We start from the raw sequence: 22408 nt of genomic DNA, 5'->3' as shown, positions 1-22408 counted from the left end.
GAGAGTTAAGTATCCTGGAACAAGAGAATGATACAATTCCAATGTCCATGAACACTGAAAATAGTCATAAACAGGAAGACACCAAGATGTCATTTATCTGATAATTCAGAGGAACATTCAGGCCTGAAATTACAGTGGTTAATAAAATAATAGTGGGAGAAAATAAAATTTTACATGTTACAAAAATTCCAGGGAATTCAAGTCACACAGGAACTTAATTTACTGGAATGAAATATATCATGTTAAAGAGAGAGAGAGAGACAGGCAACTAGGACAAAAGAGACAGAAAGAAGAAAAGAGGGAAGCAGGGAGGGAGGAAGGGTAGCTGTGAGATAGCAGGAGAGAGGCAGGAGGGGAAATCCTTAGTTTGCCCAGGTGCCCATTTCCCCTGGTGAAACAAGACCAGGCCTCAACTGCCCAGAGGAAAGATCACAGCTGAAAGGTAGGGCTAGATTCTGCCTACTGAAGGGATTTTTCAAGGTAATTCTGAATACACAGGGTTTTTCTCCTCACTGATTTTTAGCCCTAAACCTTCAATTAAGATGTAACTTGGCTGTAAAATTACAGTAAGCACATCTGTGTATTTTCTGGAAAAACATCACGAGACATACATTAAGTGCTATTTCAAGTAGAAGTCTAGATTTAAAAGATACAGAACAAATTAGCAGTCCATACATTTCACTAAGTGTGGCTTTCATGGACTCCATCCTCTGTTGATTTTATTAAAATAAGTTGGTTGTATTTTATAAGCTATTGATTGGCCCCTCTGGAGATACTTTCACAGAATTAAGGAATAAAAAATGAAACACATTCTAACAGCTATTATAGTTTTTCATTGTTGATCAGTGCAGTGGACTGAATGTTTATGATCCCCAAAAATTTATATGCTGAAACCCTAACCCCCAATGGCATGGTATTAAGAGGTGGGGCCTTTGGGAGGTAATGAGGGTTAGGTGAGATCATGAAGATCTCCCCACGATGGAGTTAATACCTTATAAAAAGAGAAGGAGACATGGGATCTCTCTCTCTTCATATACCGTGGAAGGCCACGTGAGGACATAAACAGGAAGAGGGCCCTCGCCAAGAACCCAACCAGGCTGGCATCCTGATCTTGGACTTCCAGCCTCCAGAACCACAAGAAATAAATGTTTTTTGTTTAAGTCACCTGGTCTATGTTACTTTGTTATAGCAGCCCACAATGACCAAATCAGGTTAATTTATACAAACCCAAGTTCATTCTATTCAGGATCAATCCACTTTAGATTAAGAAAAAATGTAAGTAATAAATAAAAATAAGAGTGAATGACTGAAATGATGTGACTTGCCATAATTGAGACTATTAAATAAAATTCTTTGTGCAATTTACAAACTATTAGAAGCAGTGGTTAACACCGTAATTAAGAGAAAAAGGTCTAGAATCAAACTGCCTGGATTTGAATCCTGGTGCTGTCAGTTATCTTTATGACTGGACACATGACTTGGCCTCTCCATGCCTCACTTTCCTTATCTGTAAAATACAAATAATTAGGGTACCTACCTCTTAAGGTTGTTGGGAGGAGTAATGAATTAACGTGTGTAAAGTACCTATAACTACACCTGAAACACTTATAAGTAATCAGTGTTAACTGTTGTGATTTCTACAGAATTGGTGGGAGTAGACAGCCTTTCACTCTGTTACATCTTTTTTACTAAATAAAACTTTCCTACTTGGTAGGTTTTGAAAATGGAAATTCCCAAATCTTATATGGATTTATAGTTCCACAACATGTCTGTGGAACTTCATGGGTCCATTTCTCTGTCAGTTTTTTCTCTCTGCCATCCTCTTCCCTCCCACTCCTGCCCTTTCTTGAGGGTGGGGTGAGACTGGAGAGAAGAGTAGATGACATAGAAAATGAATAAGGAAAAAGAGAGTGTGTGTATTACCATTAAAAAAAGTGTTAGGGCTTCCCTGGTGGCACAGTGGTTGGGGGTCCGCCTGCCAATGCAGGGGGCACGGGTTCGCGCCCCGGTCCGGGAGGATCCCGCGTGCCACGGAGCGGCTGGGCCCATGGGCCATGGCCGCTGGGCCTGCGCGTCCGGAGCCTGTGCTCCGTGGCGGGAGAGGCCGCGGCAGTGAGAGGTCCACGTACCGCAAAAAAAAAGTGTTAAATGTTTCATTTTTTCCTCATGATAAATTATCTTGTAAGCTACAGAGTTTTAAAGAAAATTAAAAAATTCTCAGGAAGCAACCCTCAAAAAAACTAATCAAAATAATATTTTAAGAATGGTACCATGCAGAAGGAGAGAATAGCTGTGATTTATCTCAGTAACAGAAGCTATTAGTATTTTCTCAAAACAGAATAATAAAGAAAATACCTTTTAAAGTTCCAATGGTCCAAATTATAAATTTAGTTTAATAAACAATTAAAGTGCAGTGATAAATTATAAAGCTAAATCCTAGGTAAAGTTTATTATAATAAGCCATTTTAAAAAGAAGAAGAAAAAGAAAATCTTCAAGTATCCAAAGTATAGTTTGTTGAATAGTGTCTCCCACAATGTCCATGGAACCTCAGAATGTAACCTTATTTGGAAACAGGGTCTTTGCAGATGTAATTAGTTAAGACGAGGTCATACTGCATTAGAGTGAGCTCCAAATCCAATGACTGGTGTCCTTAAAGAAGAAGAGAGGACACATGGGCAGACACACATTGGAAGGAAGCCATGTGAAGATGGGGGCAGAGATTAGAGTCAGGCAGCTACAAGTCAAGGAATGCTAGGAGCTACCAGAAGGCAGGAAGAGGCAAGGAAAGCTGCTTCCCTAGAGCCTTCATAGAGAGTATAACCCCAAACACACCTTGATTTCAGACTTCTAGTCTCCAGAACTTTGAGAGAATAAATTTCTGTTGTGTTAAGCTACTCCAGTTTGTAATACTTTGTTACAGCAGCCCTAGGAAACTAATACATCAAGGAAAATGGAAGTCTCAGAATTAGTTTATAAACTTAAAGACTTCCCTGTCAGACTAAGTAGCAACAAGCAACGCTATATTATCCTAACAGGAAAGAAACTCAGCTAAGAACAATAGATCTCATTTTACAGATAAGGTACATGCTAGAACAGTTGTGATATATGCATGTATTGGCATGACAAATTATATTCCCACGAACTTGAACTGCATAATTTTAGAAATGTGTTTATACGTGTAATAAAAATTACATTTACACTTGTTTGCTGATAAGGGACATCTATTTAATGTATCATGAATACAGATAATCATTTATATTCTTAAAGGTATATATAATACCTTGCCACAAATCTTTGAGAATTTTTAAATATTCAGTTATTTCTTAATAAAAAGCACAAACTCCTGTTAGAGCATTGATAGAGGTTTCATTAAAATTGGCTACCTTGTAGATTAACAGAGAGATGGAGCAAAAATTTATACAATTCTTCCTACAAAAATGTTTTTTAAAGTACTTTTAATTAAAAGAACTTGATAAAGAAACTGCTGATTGGTTCTAAAAATTTATAACATCTATTTAAAAATACGTGATATAAATTGCTTATTAGAATATTGGAGTGAAGCCATTTTTCTTGTTCTGTACTCAGAAAGCTGCCCTCAAAAATTAGTCCACGATGCAGAGAAAGGAACACTCTCAAACTCATTCTACGAGGCCAGCATCGCCCTGTTACCAAAACTAGACAAAGATATTACAAAAAAAGAATATTACAGACCAATATCACCAGTGAACATAGACGCAAAAATCCTCAACAAAATATTAGCAAACTAAACCCAACAATAAATTAAAAGGATCATACACCATGATCAAGTGGGATTTATCCCAAGAATGCAAGGATTTTTCAATATCCACAAATCAATGTGATATACCATATTAACAAACCAAAAAATAAAAACCATATTATCACCTGAGTAGATGCAGAAAAAGCTTTTGACAAAATTCAACATCCATTTATGATAAAAACTCTCCAGAAAGTGGGCATAGAGGGAATGTACCTCAACATAATAAAGGCCATATATGACGAACCCACAGCTAACATCATACTCAATGGTGAAAAGCTGAAAGCATTTCCTCTAACACCAGGAACAAGACAAGGATGCCCACTCTCTCTACTTTTATTCAACATAGTATTGAAAGTCTTAGCCACAGCAGTTAGAGAAGAAATAAGAGGAATCCAAATTGGAAGTGAGGAAGTAAAACTGTCACTATTTACAGATGGCATGATACTATACATAGAAAATCCTAAAGACACCACCAGAAAGCTACTAGAGCTCATCAATGAATTCAGTAAAGTCACAGGATACAAAATTAATATACAAAAATCTGTTGCATTTCTATATACTAACAATGAACTATCAGAAAGATAAATTAAGGAAACAATCCCATTTACCATCACATCAAAAAGAATAAAATACTGAGGAATAAACCTACCTAAGGAAGTAAGAGACCTGTACTTGGAAAATTATAAGACATTGATGGAAGAAACTGAAGACAACACAAAGAGATAGAAAGATATACTGTGTTCTTGGATTGGAATAGTTAATACTGTTAAAATGACCACACCAGAAAAGGAAATCTACAGATTCAGTGCAATCCCTATCAAAATACCAATGGTATTTTTCACAGAACTAGAAAAATTCTAAAATTGGTATGAAAACACAAAAGACCCCAAATAGCCAAAGTAATCTTGAGAGAGAAGAACAGAGCTGGAGGATTCACACTCCCTGACTTCAGACTATACTACAAGGCTACAGTAATCACAACAGCATGGTACTGGCACAAAAACAGATGCGTAGATCAATGGAATGGAATAGAGAGCCCAGAAATAAACACATACTTATGGTCAATTAATCTACAACAAAGGAAGAAAGAATATACAATGGAAAAAAGACAGTCTCTTCAATAAGTGGTGCTGGGAAGATTGGACAGTTACACATAAAAGAATGAAATTAGAATTTTCTCTAACACCATATATGAAAATAAACTCAAAATGGATTAAAGACCTAAATGTAAAACTGGAAACCAGAAAACTTCTAGGAGAAAATGTAGGCAGAACACTCTTTGATATAAATTGTAAATATTTTTTTAGATCTATCTCCTAAAGCAAAGGAAATAAAAGCAAAAATAAATACATGTGACCTAATTAAACTTAAAAGCTTTTGCACAGCAAAGGAAATCATCGACAAAATGAAAAGACAACCTACTTGAATGGAAGAAAATATTTGCAAATGATATGACCAGTAAGGGGTTAATATCTGAAATATATGAACAGATCCTACAACTCAACATTAAAAAAACAAAAAACCTAATTAAAAAATGGGCAGAAGACCTGAATAGACATTTCTCCAAAAAAGGAAATACAGATGGCCAACAGGGACATGAAAAGATGCTCAACATGGCTAATCATCAGGGAAATGCAAGTCAAAACCACAACGAGATATCATCTCACACCTGTCAGAATGGCAATCATCAAAAAGAACACAAATAACAAATGTTGGCAAGGATGTGGAGAAAAGGGAACATTTGTACACTGTTGGTTGGAATGTAAATTGGTGCAGCCACCAATACTTGAAAACAGTATGGAGATTTCTCAAAAAAACTAAAAATAGAACTACCATATGACCCAGCAATTCCACTCCTGGGCATATATCTAAAAAAAAACAAAAGCACTAATTTGAAAAGATACATGTATCCCAATGTTCATAGCAGCATTATTTACAATTGCCAAGATATGGAAGCAACCTAAGTGTCCATCAACAGATGAACAAAATAAGAAGCTGTGCTATACATACACAGTGGAATACTATTCAGCCATAAAAAAGAATGAAATTTTGCCATTTGCAACAACACTGATGGACTTGGAGGGTATTTTGCTAAGTGAAATAAGTCAGACAGAGAAAGACTACTACTATATGATAATAATTATATGTAGAATCTGAAAAATATAACAAACTAGTCAATATAACAAAAAAGAAACAGACTCACAGATATAGAGAACAAACTAGTGGTTACCACTGGAGAGAGGGGCAATCTAGGGGTAGGGAATTAAGAGGTACAAACTATTACATATAAAATAAGCTGCAAGGATATATTGTACAATACACAGACTGTAGCCAATATTTTATAATAACTATAAATGGAGTACAACCTTAAAAAATTTAATCCATGAACCATTACTGGATATGCAGATTTCATTGTTGCTTTGTAACAGTCTTCCCACTTCCAAGGGAGAAAAGGTTCAATTTGAAAATAAAAGCAATTATTTTACTATCTTTCTTGAAGACTAACAGAATAATACAAATAGATAACAACAACAACAATAATAATAGGAAGTACTTTACATAGCACTTACTATCAGCCAGTCCCTGTTCTAGGTACCTAACTTGTATTATCTCATTTAATACTTACAAAAACCTTATGAAGCAGTTCCAATTCTTATCAGCTTATTATAAGTTAGAAACCTGAGGAACAGGAAGCCTAAATAATTTGTTCCCAGAGTGGCTTCACAATTCCAGCTCTGAAGAACAATTGCACTATATTACTTCTCAATTTTGTATAGTCAATAGAATTATTTTTTAAAAAGAAAGAAAGAGGAGGAGGAAGGAGATAGAAAGTCAGAGGATGAATTGGGAAAATTATTAAATTTAATCAATAAATGAAAATAGGATTTTATTAATGAAGTATTAAAAATCTTATATTCCTTCAAGAAGACAAAACATACAAGAATCCTATTACCCAAATTAAATTGTTCTGAAGACAAACAATGCTCAACAAGTACCTGTAGCCGTCATCTCTGATGCACCTCCTCCAGCCCCTATTCTCTCTTCTTCTAACAACAGCTCTGACTTCAAGTGGAGAGGAAACCACCTCCACTTTCCAGTCCATGTGATCTGGCCTAAGCCAATCAGTATATCTCTTTCTCTGGCCACAGTGATTGGTTCAGGAATGAGCACATGATCCAAGCCTGTCTAATCAGAGTGCATCTCAGGAGTTTTTCTGAGAATCTGGGAGAAAGACTCATTTATTTCTGTGGGATTCAAACCAGGAAGGAAACCCCCTGGCTGCCATATTGCAAGTCTTTGGGGCCGAAGAACAGAGCCAATAGCAAAGAAGCAGAACCAAAAACAGGAAAGAGTTTGTCTAGTTCATCATGGTTTATCAAATCAGTTCATCTTGATACTGTTTGAGCCATGGATAAATAGTACTTAACTATGAAATGTTCAATCATGTAAACTAATTAATTCACTTTCTTCCAAGGTCATTTAAATTGAGTTCTTCTGAAATTTATATCTGAAAGAATCCTGATATAGATATTGGTACCAAGAAGTCACATGAGTGTGGGAATTAAAAGTGACAGACCCTGAAAGGTGGAATTAGCTGAGTGGACAAAGAAGGAGAGAGGGCTGTTAGAAGCCCTCTATGGTAGCCTAGGAAGTTGGCAGTCTTTGCTATCCAGCTGTAAAATAGCTGATTAAACTCTCACCTCTTTTAACAGTGGTCTCGAACTATTACTTACGGAGATGGAAGAACTAGGGAACTTGGTAGGAAAATTTTAGAATATTGGAGTGTGTTGATCTTTTTGGACCTGTAGGGGGTCCTAAGGGAAAGAGACTACTGTCTACTGAAACTAGTTTTCAGAAAGTAGGGAGGGAAGAGACCCTTTGTTGATAAGAAAGGTCTTTTTACCTTACAGCCTACAATTCAAGAAGGTTGAGAATCCAGTTATCTGGAGACTTGTAGGTTTGGGAAAGCCAAATTTCACACTTGATTCTAAAGTTAGAGCAACAGAAGGCACATTGGTGGGAAACAAAATTGACAATAAGCCTAGTACTAGAAGGTACCCTGATAGCCCGGAACTAGGAGGTATCCTGCAAACACCTGCTCTGCTCCCTGCCAAAGGAAAAGGTCTTCCTAGTTACACAGTTGCAGTTGGATGCAGTCTGGGCCAAAGAGCACATCAGCACTTCCTGCTGTAGATTTTTACAGCTAAAGGAATGGATTATCAGTTATGTAAAAGCCACATCAATCCTCCTGGTCTCAATATATCCTGGCCCTTAACACATTCAACTCCAGAAAACTTCATCCCTATTTCTCTTTACTACCCAGACTTTCTGAAGACAATGTTCCACAAATATCTGTAGCTATCACTTGTCATTTCCCTCCTCCAGCGTCTGTTCCTTCTTATTCCAATAACATCTATGACTTTAAGGCGGCATTCTCTTCCCTCTTAAACCTTGAGATACAATATCCCACTCACTGACTTCAACCTCCAACCCTACCATTTTTCCCCTTAATCCTGGTACACATTTTCTATAATTTCAGAAAAACCCCAGTGCCCTTGTTTCCCCATTTCCTTTCAATTTTCAGTCAACATCATCTTTTGTCTTTTCTTTTTTTCTGGGCCCAATCTCAGATTATATTTTCCTGTTTTCTTTGCAGTTAGGTGAGGCCATGACTGAGTTCTTCTGGTCAGTGGAATGGAAATGGAAAAGATGTGTGCCACTTCCAGGCTCGTCCTTACAAACCTCCCTCACTCAGGCTTCTTTCTTTTTCTTTATTTTTTTTATATCTTTATTGAAGTATAATTGCTTTACAATGTTGTGTTAGTTTCTGCTGTACAACAAAGTGAATCAGCTATATGTGTACATATATCCCCATATCACCTGCCTCTTGAGCCTCCTTCCCACCCCCTCCCTATCTCACCCCTCTAGGTGGTCACAAAGCACAAAGCTCATCTCCCTGTGCTATGCAGCAGCTTCCCACTAGCTATCTATTTCACATTTGTTAGTGTATATATGTCAGTGCTACTCTCTCACTTCATCCCAGCTTCCCCTTCCTCTCCCTGTGATGCTCAACACCACTAATAATCAGAGAAATGCAAATCAAAATCACAATGAGGTATCACCTCACACTGGTCAGAATGGTCATCATCAAAAAATCTATAAACAATAAATGCTGGAGAGGGTGTAGAGAAAAGGGAACCCTCCTGCACCGTTGGTAGGAATGTAAATTGATACAGCTACTATGGAGAACAGTATGGAAGTTCTTTAAAAAACTAAAAATAGAACTACCATATGACCCAGCAATCCCACTCCTGGGCATATACCCTGAGAAAACCATAATTCAAAAAGACACTCAGGCTTCGTTCTTTCTCATCTTTTGGAAGAATGAAGAGAATTCGAAAGTCCATGACTGACCACGTGAAGCAGGGTTGCCTCACCCCAGCCCCATCTAGATGACTTGATTGAATTGCCATAGCAGGGTGAATTAAATTGTTATTATATTAAGCTACTGAAATCCTGGGATTGTTACTTGGTTAACCTCTCCTGACTAATGTCATGACTAGTACACTAATCAGAACCATTAATATCAATCCTTTATTTCAAACTGTCTTCAAAACTTTAACTCATCTGCTCTTTTGACCTTAAATGCTGCTTCCCTGGAAAAACTTCAGCTCAGGGTATTAATTCCATTGTCTGCTTTCTTAGCTTTGTTCTACCTTCCAGCTGTGGAGTAGAAAAGCAATTCATAAGACCAAGAGGACTGGTACTACCTCGGTGGTCCAAACAATGTGCAGGACCTTCTACCAGTCCACCAATCTGACAACTTCCCCCGTGCTTCTTGAGCTCTTGGAAATATCTAATACTATTTGACCATTCCCTCTCTGAAACATTCTCTTCCCTGAGCTCTCATTCTACAACTGTCCAAGTTTTCCTACTTCTCTTATCACTTCTTAGACTCCTTTTCAGTTCCTCGTTCTGTCCCAACTCTTCTCTTTTATCCTTTAAATCCCACATTTCCTTCTATGCTTTCATCTTCTGGAGGTGATCTCATCTACTCCCATGGCTTCAACTACAATGTACACATTGACAACTGTAAAGCTTATATCTCCAGTCTAGACAAGTCTTGAACCTCAAACTCTACTGACATCTCCAACAGGCACAAAAAATATATCTGAAACTGAAATCACCACCACTTCTCCCACCTCCACTGAAATCTGTTCCTCCTTCACTTGTACTCCCTTTGTCAGTAGACCTCTCTAGCCATAGCCTGGGAGAATGACTTAACACCCCCCACCCAACTCCACAACTATTTATAACTCTTTCTGTCCTCTAAATATATTTTTGAACCTTTCTCCTAGATACCTCCTGCTATTGACATTTGTATTTTCTTACCTGAATTATTTCAGAAATGTCTTCACCAATTTCCATATATCTAGTTTTATTCTTCCAAATCATTTCATATGACTAATACACAGATCTTTCCAACATATAAATCAGATGATACCCCTTCCCTACTGGAAATCTTTCAGTGGTTCCCTACTTTTGGAATAAATGGTTCTCTGTCTCTTCTGAACTCTAGGCACTTTCATCCAACTTCCCACTGGATATTTTTACTCCAATCTTCCACAGTGACTATATTCAACATATCTACCCTTCCTCACTATGTTCCTTTCTCCATGAAGAGCACCACCATCTCATCTGTGCCTAAATCAGATGTCCACGCTGCATTGCTGACAATCCCCAGTGCTCTCCTCAACATCTAATTCATCACAATCCTTTAGATTCTTTCTACTTAATATCTCCTGAATTCATCAGCTTCTCCTCAAATCTAGTACAGAGAGCTTAGCTAGCCCAAATAATCATAATCTTTTGTCTGCAACAGACTCCTAACTGTTAGGAGGCTAGACTCCTAGACTAGACTCCTAACTAGTCTACTTTTTCTAATCTCGTCCTCCCTTCAAAATCTTTCTCCACACTATAGGCAAAATGATCTTTCTAAAGTATTATTATGATTGCACTTAAAACCTTACAATGATACTCCACTGCTTTCACCATCACACACACAAAAAAAATAGCTTTGGGACTTCCCTAGTGGCACAGTGGTTAAGAATCTGCCTGCCAATGCAGGGGACATGGGTTCGAGCCCTGGTCCGGGAAGATCCCACATGCCACAGAGCAACTAAGCCTGTGTGCCACAACTACTGAGCCTGCGCTCTAGAGCCCGCAAGCCGCAACTACTGAGCCCACGCGCCGCAACTATTGAAGCCCACACGCTCTAGGGCCCAAATGCCACAATTACTGAGCCCACATGCTGCAACTACTGGAGCCCACGTGCCTAGAGCCCGTGCTCCACAACAAGAGAAGCCACTGCAATGAGAAGCTCATGTAGCACAACAAAGAGTAGCCCTCGCTCACCCCAACTAGGGAAAGCCCATGTGCAGCAACAAAGACCCAGCACAGCCAAAAAAATAAATAAATAAAATTTAAAAGAAATAGCTTTAATGGAGCTTACTGTCCTAGTGAAAGAAAACAAAAAATAATAAATAAACAAGATAGATAATAATGACAAGATTTGGGGGAGGAAAGGTGACTTTAGATTCAACAGTCAGGGCCAGCCTCTTACTGAAGTGATGTTTCAGTGAGGCCTGAAGTATCAGAAGGAGCTAACCTTGAAAAGGAGGACAGACTTCAATTACTCACCATAATCCCCACTGGGATGTGAGCTCCCTGACAGCAGGGCCCATGATTTATTCATCATTCTAACATCTATCACAGTTTTTCACTCTCAAAAGTTTCAAATACACAAGTGATGAGTGAAGGGATGAATGAAGTTTATGTTGAAATTTCTGGGCAGTGCAACTTTAGGCTAATTGTGTGCTCACATTTTTTTCATACATTTGTTGACACCAGCACGTAGAACTTCTAAGCAGACAAATTTCTAGGCAGGTGAAAACAAATGGGGATTTAGACTTTAAGGAGGAATTTTTCTTTCTTCAAATTCTTCTAAAGTATTCAAAATAGATTCTGCACAGCCATCTCTTATAATCAGGAGCGCTAAGAGGATATCAGAATGGATGAAGCATTTGCTAGGATAGTGCAGAGTATCTTAGCCCCACCAACCATTAAAGCTGGCTGACATCAGTTAGCAGGCTGAGCTCCAAGGCTCCCTGTCTTTTGAGCTTCTTGATTTTTGAATACAAACCCAAATCAACCTCAGTTATTCAGATTCATAAAGAAAGGGGTTTCAAGTCATTATGGTTCATTTCTGCTAAGCAGAAAAAAACAATAAAGGATTCTTTAAAATATACTATATCATGTTTAATTATTGGATTTGGTTCTGAAAAATAAGATATTCAGGTTCATAACCTCTTACTTGCAAAGTGAAAGGTTAAAACAACAGCAACAACAGCAACAAATGTGGCAGCAAAACCTGACTTGATGTGAAAATATTTATGTCTTTCATTTAATCTACTTGGTGTGATTATCATTTGTTTCACTGCAGAGATACAATACATTTAATTACAGGGTGCTGCCTCTGACCCCACAGGAATACTGGGTAATATATAATATATGCAATATTTTTCTAAAATCCAGAAAGTTCTGACCTTCAAGGCACATCTGGCCCCAGCAGTTTTGGATAAGGGATCTGTATTCTATTATAACACTCACCCCAATTCTATTATCTTGAGTTATAAAACTTCCATAATGTATGGGCTTTGAAGTACTCAGTGAAAGTAAAGGCACAGAAACACAATTAACATGATTTTAGCATTTGGAGGCAGTATAATTGAAAACTGTTCTGAGTTTCTGTCCAGATCTGATTTAAAGTATGCACTTATGCCACTATATTATTGCTTTTCCAATAAGTATAAACTTCTATGAGCTAGAATTCTGACCATGAGGAAAGTTTTATAGGTAAATCCATTATACCACACCCTGGCTTAATCTGGCCATTGTAATCTACAGAATAATTGCCATAGCTTCTAATTTTCCCAAATGCTTCATTGTTTTCATTTAATAACTTTTATAATTTTCTTATACTCCATATTGTTTTTCTCCCCAAAGTTCCAAGAAGCAGCACCTACCTACCGTCTACTCTTTATAGGGCACGTATCTAGTACCCAGCTGCAAACCTCATGATGTGGGTTATTTCTGATTCTCACAATCACCGGACAGAGATATTTTCTTCTTCCCGTCACACAACTGGGCAAACTCAGGTTCAATTTGTCCAAGGCCACATGGCTACTACGTGACAGAGGAGAATTTGAACCCAGGAATATCTCGCTCCAAAGTTTGTTTCTGCCAAAGCATCATGAGGAAAATAATTGACCCATCTTCCGAGCTCATTCTCAAGTTGTACATAGCTGGAAGAAAGATTTTAGGGCTGCCTCGCCCATGGTAGAAATGTATATAATTGCTTTTTTAATGCTAGTAATTTGACAATATCTTTATACTTCCATTAGGTGAAGATATAGCATCTGGTTTTAAAAGCTTCAACTCTAAAGCCATATAAAATGTCAATCAGTGTAATTTTACTTTTTGTTTTATTATTTTAAAAAAATACAAATAATTGCTATTGGATAGTATCAACAGATATATCAAAATCAGTTGTTTAATATTCACCCACCTTTTAGAAGTGTCACCTACATTTATTGGAAATATTATCATAGAAGGGGAAGAGAAAGGCTTACACCTTATAACAACATAGCATAAAAGGATAGAGATGAAGGTCATTAATGATTTTAATTATTTTAAGGCCCATTAAAATTAGAGAAATATCAAAGCACCCACAGTGTTAAACATTTATTATTACAGCATTTTAGAATTTACTAGTTCATACCTTTCAATCACAGCAAGTTATTAGCAGTGAAGGGATGAACCCTCTTAAGAGGATTTTTATTTCAATGATAGGGTGTTATGGACAAGACAATCTAAGTTTAAAAAAATTAGTAGCAAGCGCTAGTTGAGTTAATCAGTTAAAGACAAACTGTGCCCTTGGGACGCTAAATGAAAAAGCAACAGTAAAGCTTACAGAACTTAGCTCGTACAATTTGCCTTGAAGGCGGAAGATTGGTTCCCTGAAATAGCAAAGAATTATATGCTTTAGTTCAGAAAAAAAGTTTTCAAAATAAAGTCTATTATTACCTCTTCTCCTTTCAAAACAATGGAAAAAATTTTAGAGCAGAGGTTTCAATTTGTTCAACAATTGTACCTCTGAATTAAAAAAAAAAACTATAAAACCATCATTGTTTTGACTTGAAAAGAAATAACAATGCAAATATTCATTATCACATAGAACATAAAAGAAACAGCAAACTGTCAGAGTTAATGCAATCTCTGCAGAGCGCTATTAGTCAGAGACAGCTGGCCAGCCCAAAACACAAAAACTTAAAAGATCAGATCTTCTTAGGAATTAACATCTTCATTAACCAACAGGATGTGGTGTGGCAGAGATTAAATCTTAAATCCCAAACTGCCTTCTTTATGAGCTGTCCCTTCACTGTTACCAAGCTGTGCAAATGTGTGAACTAGTCAGCAGCACCAGAAAGCTCATGCAACTACTCACCATATTTTAACCTTGAACTGACTCACAGATTCAATGTTAAATCAAATTTAGGGGTAATGTAAGCAAGCAAAGCAGGACACAAGGAGGCAAATTTGAAAAGCAGAGCAAATAGCAGAAAAGTTATTTAAAATAAATCAATAGGGTTAACTGCATAAAATAGCAAAAAAAAAAAATGCAATTCACTCCAAAAACTTTAAAAGCAAAAACAAAACAAAAAGTTGCATTTCCAGCAAAATTTGCACATGATTAATTTGCATTTAAAAAAAGTCAATCAAGCAATTTAGTTCAAATTCTTTGGGACATGCATGCTTTAATTATTTTAAACAATTCCTACCTGATTTCCAATTGTGTTTTTCTTGTGAACCTGACTGCTCCTCTGCTGAGCACTGAGAAAAGCAAAGGAGAGAAGCACTGAAGAAAATCATAAGATTTTTTTCTGAGCGCGTAACAGATACTAAAATAAATACAGGCATTAAAAATATATCAACAACTGAGGCAGAGCTAATATAAAAAATCCAGGTCAGTTTAATTCTGGAAGCAAAACCAACTCAATGGAACTTCTAGAACCAATTAGTAATCACAAATCAAAAATAATATACCACAGGAAGAAAACCTGTATTGCTGCATTAATAAGTCAAGGTTAAGTATTAGTGATATCCCACAGGTATATAAGATTGTACTGAAAATTGACAGCACTTTTTGAGTATATGCCATGTTCTAAGTGGTTTACAGGTATTAGTGATTTTATTTTAATTTTAACCCTGTGAGGTAATATTCATTCATTTTACAGATGGAGAGACTGAGTCACAGAGAAGCTGAGTGGCTTCCCCAAAATTACTCAGCTAACAAGTGCTGGTACTAGGTAGTCTAATTCCAGATCCCAAACTCATGATATCATCTAATCTCATTGCTCTGAATTCCACTGTATTCTGACAACCCTCATAGTGCATCGTCAGCTTGGACCCATCTCATCAATTCTAGACTCAAATATGTTTTCAACAACTCAACATTTCCACTTGGATGTCTAATGGGCATCTCAGACTTAATCTGTGAAAACTGAACTTGTGACATCCTCCCTAAATCCTGTTCCACCCACCTTCTTTCCCTTTTTAATTAATGGCAATTCCATATTGCCAAGTGCTTAAGCCAAAGTCCTTGGTTCCTCTTTCTCTTACTTCCACATCAAATCGTCAGAAAATGCTATTGACTCTACTTCTCAAAATGTCTTTAAAATTCAACATCTTTTTATTCCATTGCTACTACCTTGTTCCAAGCCACCATTATCTCTCACTTGCACTGTTGTCATCACTTACTGTTTGGTCTCTTTGGTCTTACACGCTTGTCCCCCTAATGTCTATTCTCAACACAGAAGCCAGAGTGATCCTTTTTTTTTTTTTTCCCCCCCGGTACGCGGGCCTCTCACTGTTGTGGCCTCTCCCATTGCTGAGCACAGGCTCCGGACGCGCAGGCTCAGCGGCCATGGCTCACGGGCCCAGCCGCTCCATGGCATGTGGGATTTTCCCAGACCGGGGCATGAACCCGTGTCCCCTGCATCGGCAGGCGGACTCTCAACCACTGCGCCACCCGGGAAGCCCCAGAGTGATCCTTGTAAAGGGGGGTTCCTGTCACTCTTCTGCTCAAAACCCTCTACTGCTATGCAATACAATTACACTCAGGGTAAAAGTCAAAATTCTTGCAATGGTCCACAAGGCCCTTAACCCCCACTCTCCACCTCTTTGACTCATCTCCTCCTATTCTCCACCTCTTTCATTTGAGAGGTCCAGCCATACTGATCTCCTTTTTTTTTGATCCCACCATGCACACTCCCACCTCAAAGCCTTTATGCCAGCTGCTCCATCAGCCTAAAAAATACACTTCCCCCATATATCTGCACGGCTCCCAACATCACCTCCTTCAAGTCTTTATTCCAATTTATCTTTTCAGTAAGACCTACCACGACCACCCTATTCAAAACTGAATCCCTCCCTTCCTCCAGGATTCTCATCCCCTTTATACTGTTCTGCTTTTCTCTATGGCATTTTTCACCTTCAAACAGACTATATAGTTTACTGATTTTTTGTGTGTTTATTATCTGCCTCCCTCCATTAGAATGAAAGCTCCTTGTGAGCAGGGGTTTTTGCCTGTTTCATTCACTGCTATAACCCCAGTGCGTAGAAACTACCTGGCACATAGCTGGCTTCAACAAATATCTGTTGAATGAGAAATCCGATGAGGGTGATACTATTATAACATGAGCACAGAGGGGATAAGAGCCAGATATCACCCCAACAATTTAACCCCAGAAATCTCAAGATTAGGCAATATGTTACTCTATCTCTCAAAAGATTGAAGGCTTTCTTTTGGTGAGTCCATGAGTAAACATGTATCAATATAAGAAAATAAAACTCATTTTGGTTATTCTGAGAAGACTAGCAATACTGAACCCTCTGATTGTTTAGTTGTTTATAGAAGCTGTTTTGGAGATTAATGAAATAGTCTAAAACATAAAAGATAGATTAAGGTTATCAATCAACTGTTTAAAGTAGTGGGATATTATAGCTCAACAGCACATCAGAAATCAATGCCACACTTAGTTGCTCAAAATGGCAATCTTTTATAATCTCCCATGATGTATTTAAGCTGCTTCCCTTCAAACTCATAAAAAAACTATATACTACCTTCAACTGAGGATGGGGAAGAAGTGGGTGCTGAAAGGCCACACTGTATTTCATTACTAAAGATATTTTGTGTCTCTTTCTTTTTCAATTTGCTAATTTCAGAGTTTAGCTTTTCTTCTCTCCTGGGTTCTTATTATTTTTCTAGTCTTTAGTTAAATGCTTAATTCCCTTAATTACTATAAAATTCATCTCTCTCCAACCTTTTCTCTGCATAATCCAAATCTACATTATTCAGGTTTTTGTGGTGAGGTTGTGAATGAGGTGAAGGTTGTGTCTGTGGCCAGGGGTCTGATGAGCCCACACTGCCCTCTGGCTGCCCACCATGCCCAGATGCACAAAGTGTGCCTAAAGTACAACTCTTCCTGGGGCTTCAGATCCCATGCTTTCCTCTCTTCTAGGAAGAAATGGGAAAACTACTATTATAATGTGATCATGCCTTCTTCATGGATATGACCATCTCTCCCAAGCATCATACTTGTGTTTTAGAGGTTTTTTTGTTTTAAACAGGAACTATTTTAAAATAAATCACTGACTAGTAGTGGTAACTTCGAACTATGGCAGACTTACAGGTGTTTACTTTGAAGTAGGTGAACTACTGGGGACCCTCAAATTATGTATAGGTCCCCTTAAAATCATATAAAAGAAAAGAAACTGAATATTAAGCAAAAAACACAGAGATTGTTGATGACTCCTTGTGCTACCTTAGGCAAAGAGTATGACCTAAATGGACCTTAGTTTCTTGGCTATAAAGTGTGTGTGTGTGTGTGGTGTGAAGAGTCAGAGAGACAGAGACAAGCGCTGGGGAAATGTTTCTTAAGTTTCTTTTACATCTAAGATTCCTTGAGATGCAAAGTTACTCTCAGATGCTTGTGATATCCACTAGGTGAAGAGATTTTCCACTGACATAGAATGTTCATCTACTAAATAATGCATATTTAGGATCTACCACTTGTAAGAATATGCAGGGAAAAAACAGATTTATTTTATAAGCCAATCTCAAATATTAGTGTTAAAACAAATACTAAATTACCTTTACTTTTCACCTAAAAAATAATCTTTTTTGCAGCAACTGTCCCCATAAATCCAAAGATACTGCTGTTAATGACATATTTAGGTACTTAAAGTTACTCCATAAGTAACATAATAAAAAATAATCTGCCTAGATAGAAAACATCCTTTATCATAATTCTTAGGAATGCAATGATAACTGAACTGAAAATATTTCAAAATACTTATTTAAAAATGTGTTCACAGAAAACCATGTAAGGACTTGCAAGTTAATTTGAGTCTTTAGAGGTATTCTTGGTAATAGGTCTTTAACTGGTTTTATCTGCAATATTGTAAAACACACCTATATATAATGTTTTAATTTGACATAAGTCAAAACTTTTAGGGCACCAACTATCTGAAAGGAACTCTGTGGAACATATAAACATAAATAAGGTATGGTCCTTGTAAAAAGAGCCTACAATTTATCTAGTGTGGGTAGTGACATACAAAACACAAATAACAAAGGAATAAGCTCTAAAAGAATAAATATGTGAGGCTGTAATAGAAAGCCAAAAAAGCGCTTCTGTTTCAAATGTGGGATATAATTAACCCCATATCTGTGTGTACGTTATTAATCATATAAAATTCCTACTACACACAAGTCACTGCTGAAGAGTTCGCCAGAACATTAAAACACATAAAACCAAATTAGGTTAATTAGTTTAATGCTCTGAGACATAATGATTTTGAAATTATATAACAAAAGGTTTAAATTTTTATAAAAATAAGAGCACATTGAAAGACATTCAAAGAAAAATAATCCATGTTACGTCTTAGCTCAAAAATTTTTTTTGCATATTTGTGTCTATCCATGTCCATGTGCATAAGCAATAAGACTATAATGACATAAGAATGTGGCAAGGGGTATGTGTGACCATTTATCAGATAAATCCTGTATATGGTAATTGCTCTGAATGTTCAGAGAAAAGAAAGATCATTTTGGTCTGATTTGATCTGAGATTTTCATAGAAAACTTGAATAAAAGTAAAATTTTAATAGAGGAAGAAAATCAACCGCATTCCAAGAGAATGGAGTAGTATAAGCAAAGCCAGGAGGTAGAAAGCTGGGACATGTAGGGAAGTTGTGGAAAGTAAAACTATCATAAGAAAAATTGTATGACCATAGACTCAGGTTTGTATTCAATAAATGATCTTAAAAGCCACCTAGTACAATAACTCTATGTTAGGGCCAATTATGGAGAATTTGGTCATTATACTGAAGGCAGCAGAAAGTATTCAAAGATTCTAAGCCAGAAAATGGCATGATCAAAGAAGTGTTTTATTAAATATTACCTCCCTGAAATAATCAGTGTCAACTCTGAATCAGGGAAGACAGGAAGCAGCCAGCCTTGACCCCCTCCCTCTGACTGTTGGAAGTCCTGCCCAGCCTTCAAAATCAAAGCAAGTACCATTTCTGAAATATGCCTTCTCAGAAACATCCAGTTATCTCTCCTTCCCATGAACTCCGCTAGCTCTTGGTCTGTGCCTGTATTCTATAAACAGGATTGTGTTATACACAGGCCTCTAACTCCCCTCCAACAAGGTCTGCTGCTTGATGGCCAACGGTGTGTTGCATTAATCAGTATCTCTACCTCTCTCAGCACTGACATTACCTCGCAGTGTTTAGTTTCTTAAGAAATATTTATGGAATTGTATTTTGATACCAGGGTTATATACAACCAGATTCTTAATGTTTATCTGCAATAGGAAATTTAAATAATTTAAAGAAGTGTGCCATAGACATGTGCTGCAGCGAGTATGGTACATTTAGGAATCCAAAAGTGGCCAGTCTGGCTACAGCACAGAGTTAGGGGCTGGGATAGAGAGGAATAGTAACAATAGAATAGGCTGAAGAGGTAAGCAAAAGACAGATTCTACAGGGCCTTGGAAACCACACTAGTGAGTTTACATTTTATTCTGAAAGTAATAGAATTCCAGAAGGAATGAAAAAGAACATGACAAGGGGCAAGGAGACCATTGTAGCAACCCACCCAAGAGAAGACTAACTTTAATAATAGCAATGATGATAGGAAGAAATAGAAAAAATTCCTAAAATATTATAGAGGTAGAATCATATGGACCTGTTAAAGATGGAAGGAAACAAAGGTGAGGGGAACAAGGAGTAAAGAATGACACCCAGGTTTCTGGTTTGAGCAACTGGGAGTTACCACCCACAGAGAGTGGGAACAATGGAGGAGGCATGAATTATAAAATCAGATGATGAGTTTAATTTGGGAATACTGGGTTGAGGCTTCCCTAGGATATACAAGTAGAGATTCCCAGTATGTAGCTGACTATGGTAACAGTCCAAGAAAAAGTTCTGGAATGGAGATCTAGATTTAGAGGCATCAAATAAAGCTGGTAACTGAAACCACTGTGGTGGGTAACACTATTGGACAGGGATAGTGCAGTGAGTGAGAAAAGAAAAGGGTCTACAGAAGAATACTGATAAAAAGAAGTTCTTAAGCCATGATCAGAGGATAAAGAGCTCCAAAATAAAAACGAGAAGAAGTGGCTAGAGCAGAAAGAGGAAAGCCAGGAGACAATGGAGAGTTATTTCAGCAAAGGGATAGGATAGGTCTCTTCAACAAGGAGTGGTTAATGATGTCAAACAAAGGACTCAGAGTTGTCCATTGAATTAACTGTTCGCTCCTGGCCGAAAGCAGTCTCAGTACAGTGGTGTGGTAGAAACAAGGCTACGGTGAGCCAAAAAGTAAAAGAGAAGTGAGAAAGAAGAAAGAGGAGTACTGACTCTAAGTCAAACCCAAGAGGACTCAAAGGAATCAAGAAAATGGAGTCCCTCAGAGATGCAGATTCCACGGCAAACGTCAGAGCGTACCTCTCCCTCTACTACTACGTTTAGTTTGTAGAGGAGATTTGAAATTAAAAGAAACGTCAGTTGTGCTATGATGGAGGAATTACTAGAAAAATGGCAACATACACACTAAGGCAGTGGAAGAGAAAAGTCTATCCTTTATACTGTAGTGACAGAGCATTTAAAAAGCTGACTGTATATTCCTGAGCCCTGGGGTTTGTTTAGAAGGAGCTAACAGAGTTACCTCTTTTTTCTCTTCTTGAAGCCACCACTGTAGGTTACCACCAAGTTGTCAATAAAGTATAGCCTGCTAAAGGACCCAGAGCAATCAGCTGGATTCACCGTATTCTAGAACTGTGCTGTCCAGTACAGTCGCTGGTAGCCAGAAGTGGCTGTTTAAATTAAAATTTTAATTAATTAAAATTTAATTTTCATTTTTTCTGCTTTACTAGCCACATTTCAGCTACTCAATAGTCACATGTAGCTAGTGGCTACTGTATTGGACAGCATAGGTTATAAAATATTTCCATCATCTCAGAAAGTTCTATTAGACAGCACTGCTCTGGGGTAAAGAATCTCTTTTAGAATGTTTTTTTATATTACCCCAAGATTATAAACAGTTGCTGAGAGTCCCAAGAGTGCAACTTATCACATGTAGGCTTGGCTCCAACCAATCAGATTGAAGCCAAAGGAAGAAGAAAACTACATGATGTCGACTGCCCCTGTAGGATCTTTAGTGAAGTCTCAAGCTAAATATTATGCAAGAAAACCCTACAGAACTTGGGGGCCTATAAAAGAAAGATGACTCATCTCCTAAGACTCATTTTAAGGATGAAGATAAAGTTCAAAACAACAGATTTGAGAATGAAAGAGAAAAGTGGAAGTCCACTTATTTTTAAAACAGTGCTTGAAACATTAGAATTTATAACTTATTTAAATAGATGATACTAACGAGGTCCTTGCAAGTTGCTCAAATCTATATTTCTACCAGTCCTGGTAGGAAACCAAGCATTTAATTCCTAAAGTAGCGTATAAGGATCTTGCTATAATCTAATACCTAAGTTTTAATTCCACAAGAGAGAGAACATTCTCATGTAAGAATAGGAACTAGATACACCATTGCAATGGAATATGATTATGTATTAGGGACACATAAAAAAAGAATGTAAAAAAAAAAAAAGAATGTAAAGGTAAAGACCAAGATTGTTTTGGAATTTGGTGCCAAGGTTCACATATACTGCCTTTAGTAAAATGGTAACAGAGACATTCCAGAGGATCAGGAAAGAGATATAATGAATGCTACCACCCTTCGAATTTTCATGGTGCTCACATAACAAGAACTGAAATCTGCACACTATCATTTCAACTGTGAGAAAACAGGTGGGGAGACCTACTCAGCAGATTGAAAAACAGACTCGGTCTGCTGTTTGTGGCATAGACATGTTATTCTAACGGTGTGTATCTGGAGCCCATGTTTCTTAAACCACTGGACTGCAAAAATCTTAGTAACTCAGAAGGCA

General features: G+C 37.4%; 1 protein-coding gene across 9 annotated transcripts in view; it reads right to left on the bottom strand.

The window, feature by feature from the left end:
- The window catches only part of DNM3 (dynamin 3), a 570760-nt gene that overhangs the window by 302360 nt on the left and 245992 nt on the right, over positions 1-22408 (bottom strand). For 6 of the 9 annotated variants that reach the window (XM_067728647.1, XM_067728651.1, XM_067728648.1 and 3 more), the window contains exons 13-14: positions 14681-14732; positions 13829-13858 (exon numbers count right to left, since the gene is read on the bottom strand). In XM_067728647.1, the coding sequence (XP_067584748.1) occupies positions 13829-13858; positions 14681-14732 (82 nt within the window). The remainder of the gene's footprint in view (positions 1-13828; positions 13859-14680; positions 14733-22408) is intronic. The other 3 variants (XM_067728650.1, XM_067728646.1, XM_067728653.1) reach the window with 1 other exon arrangement.

This window comes from Pseudorca crassidens, chromosome 2 (assembly GCF_039906515.1).
Source record: "Pseudorca crassidens isolate mPseCra1 chromosome 2, mPseCra1.hap1, whole genome shotgun sequence".
NCBI classification, from domain to species: Eukaryota; Metazoa; Chordata; class Mammalia; order Artiodactyla; family Delphinidae; genus Pseudorca; species Pseudorca crassidens.
Note: the sequence above shows the minus strand (reverse complement) of the source record. Positions and strands in the feature narration are given on the sequence as shown.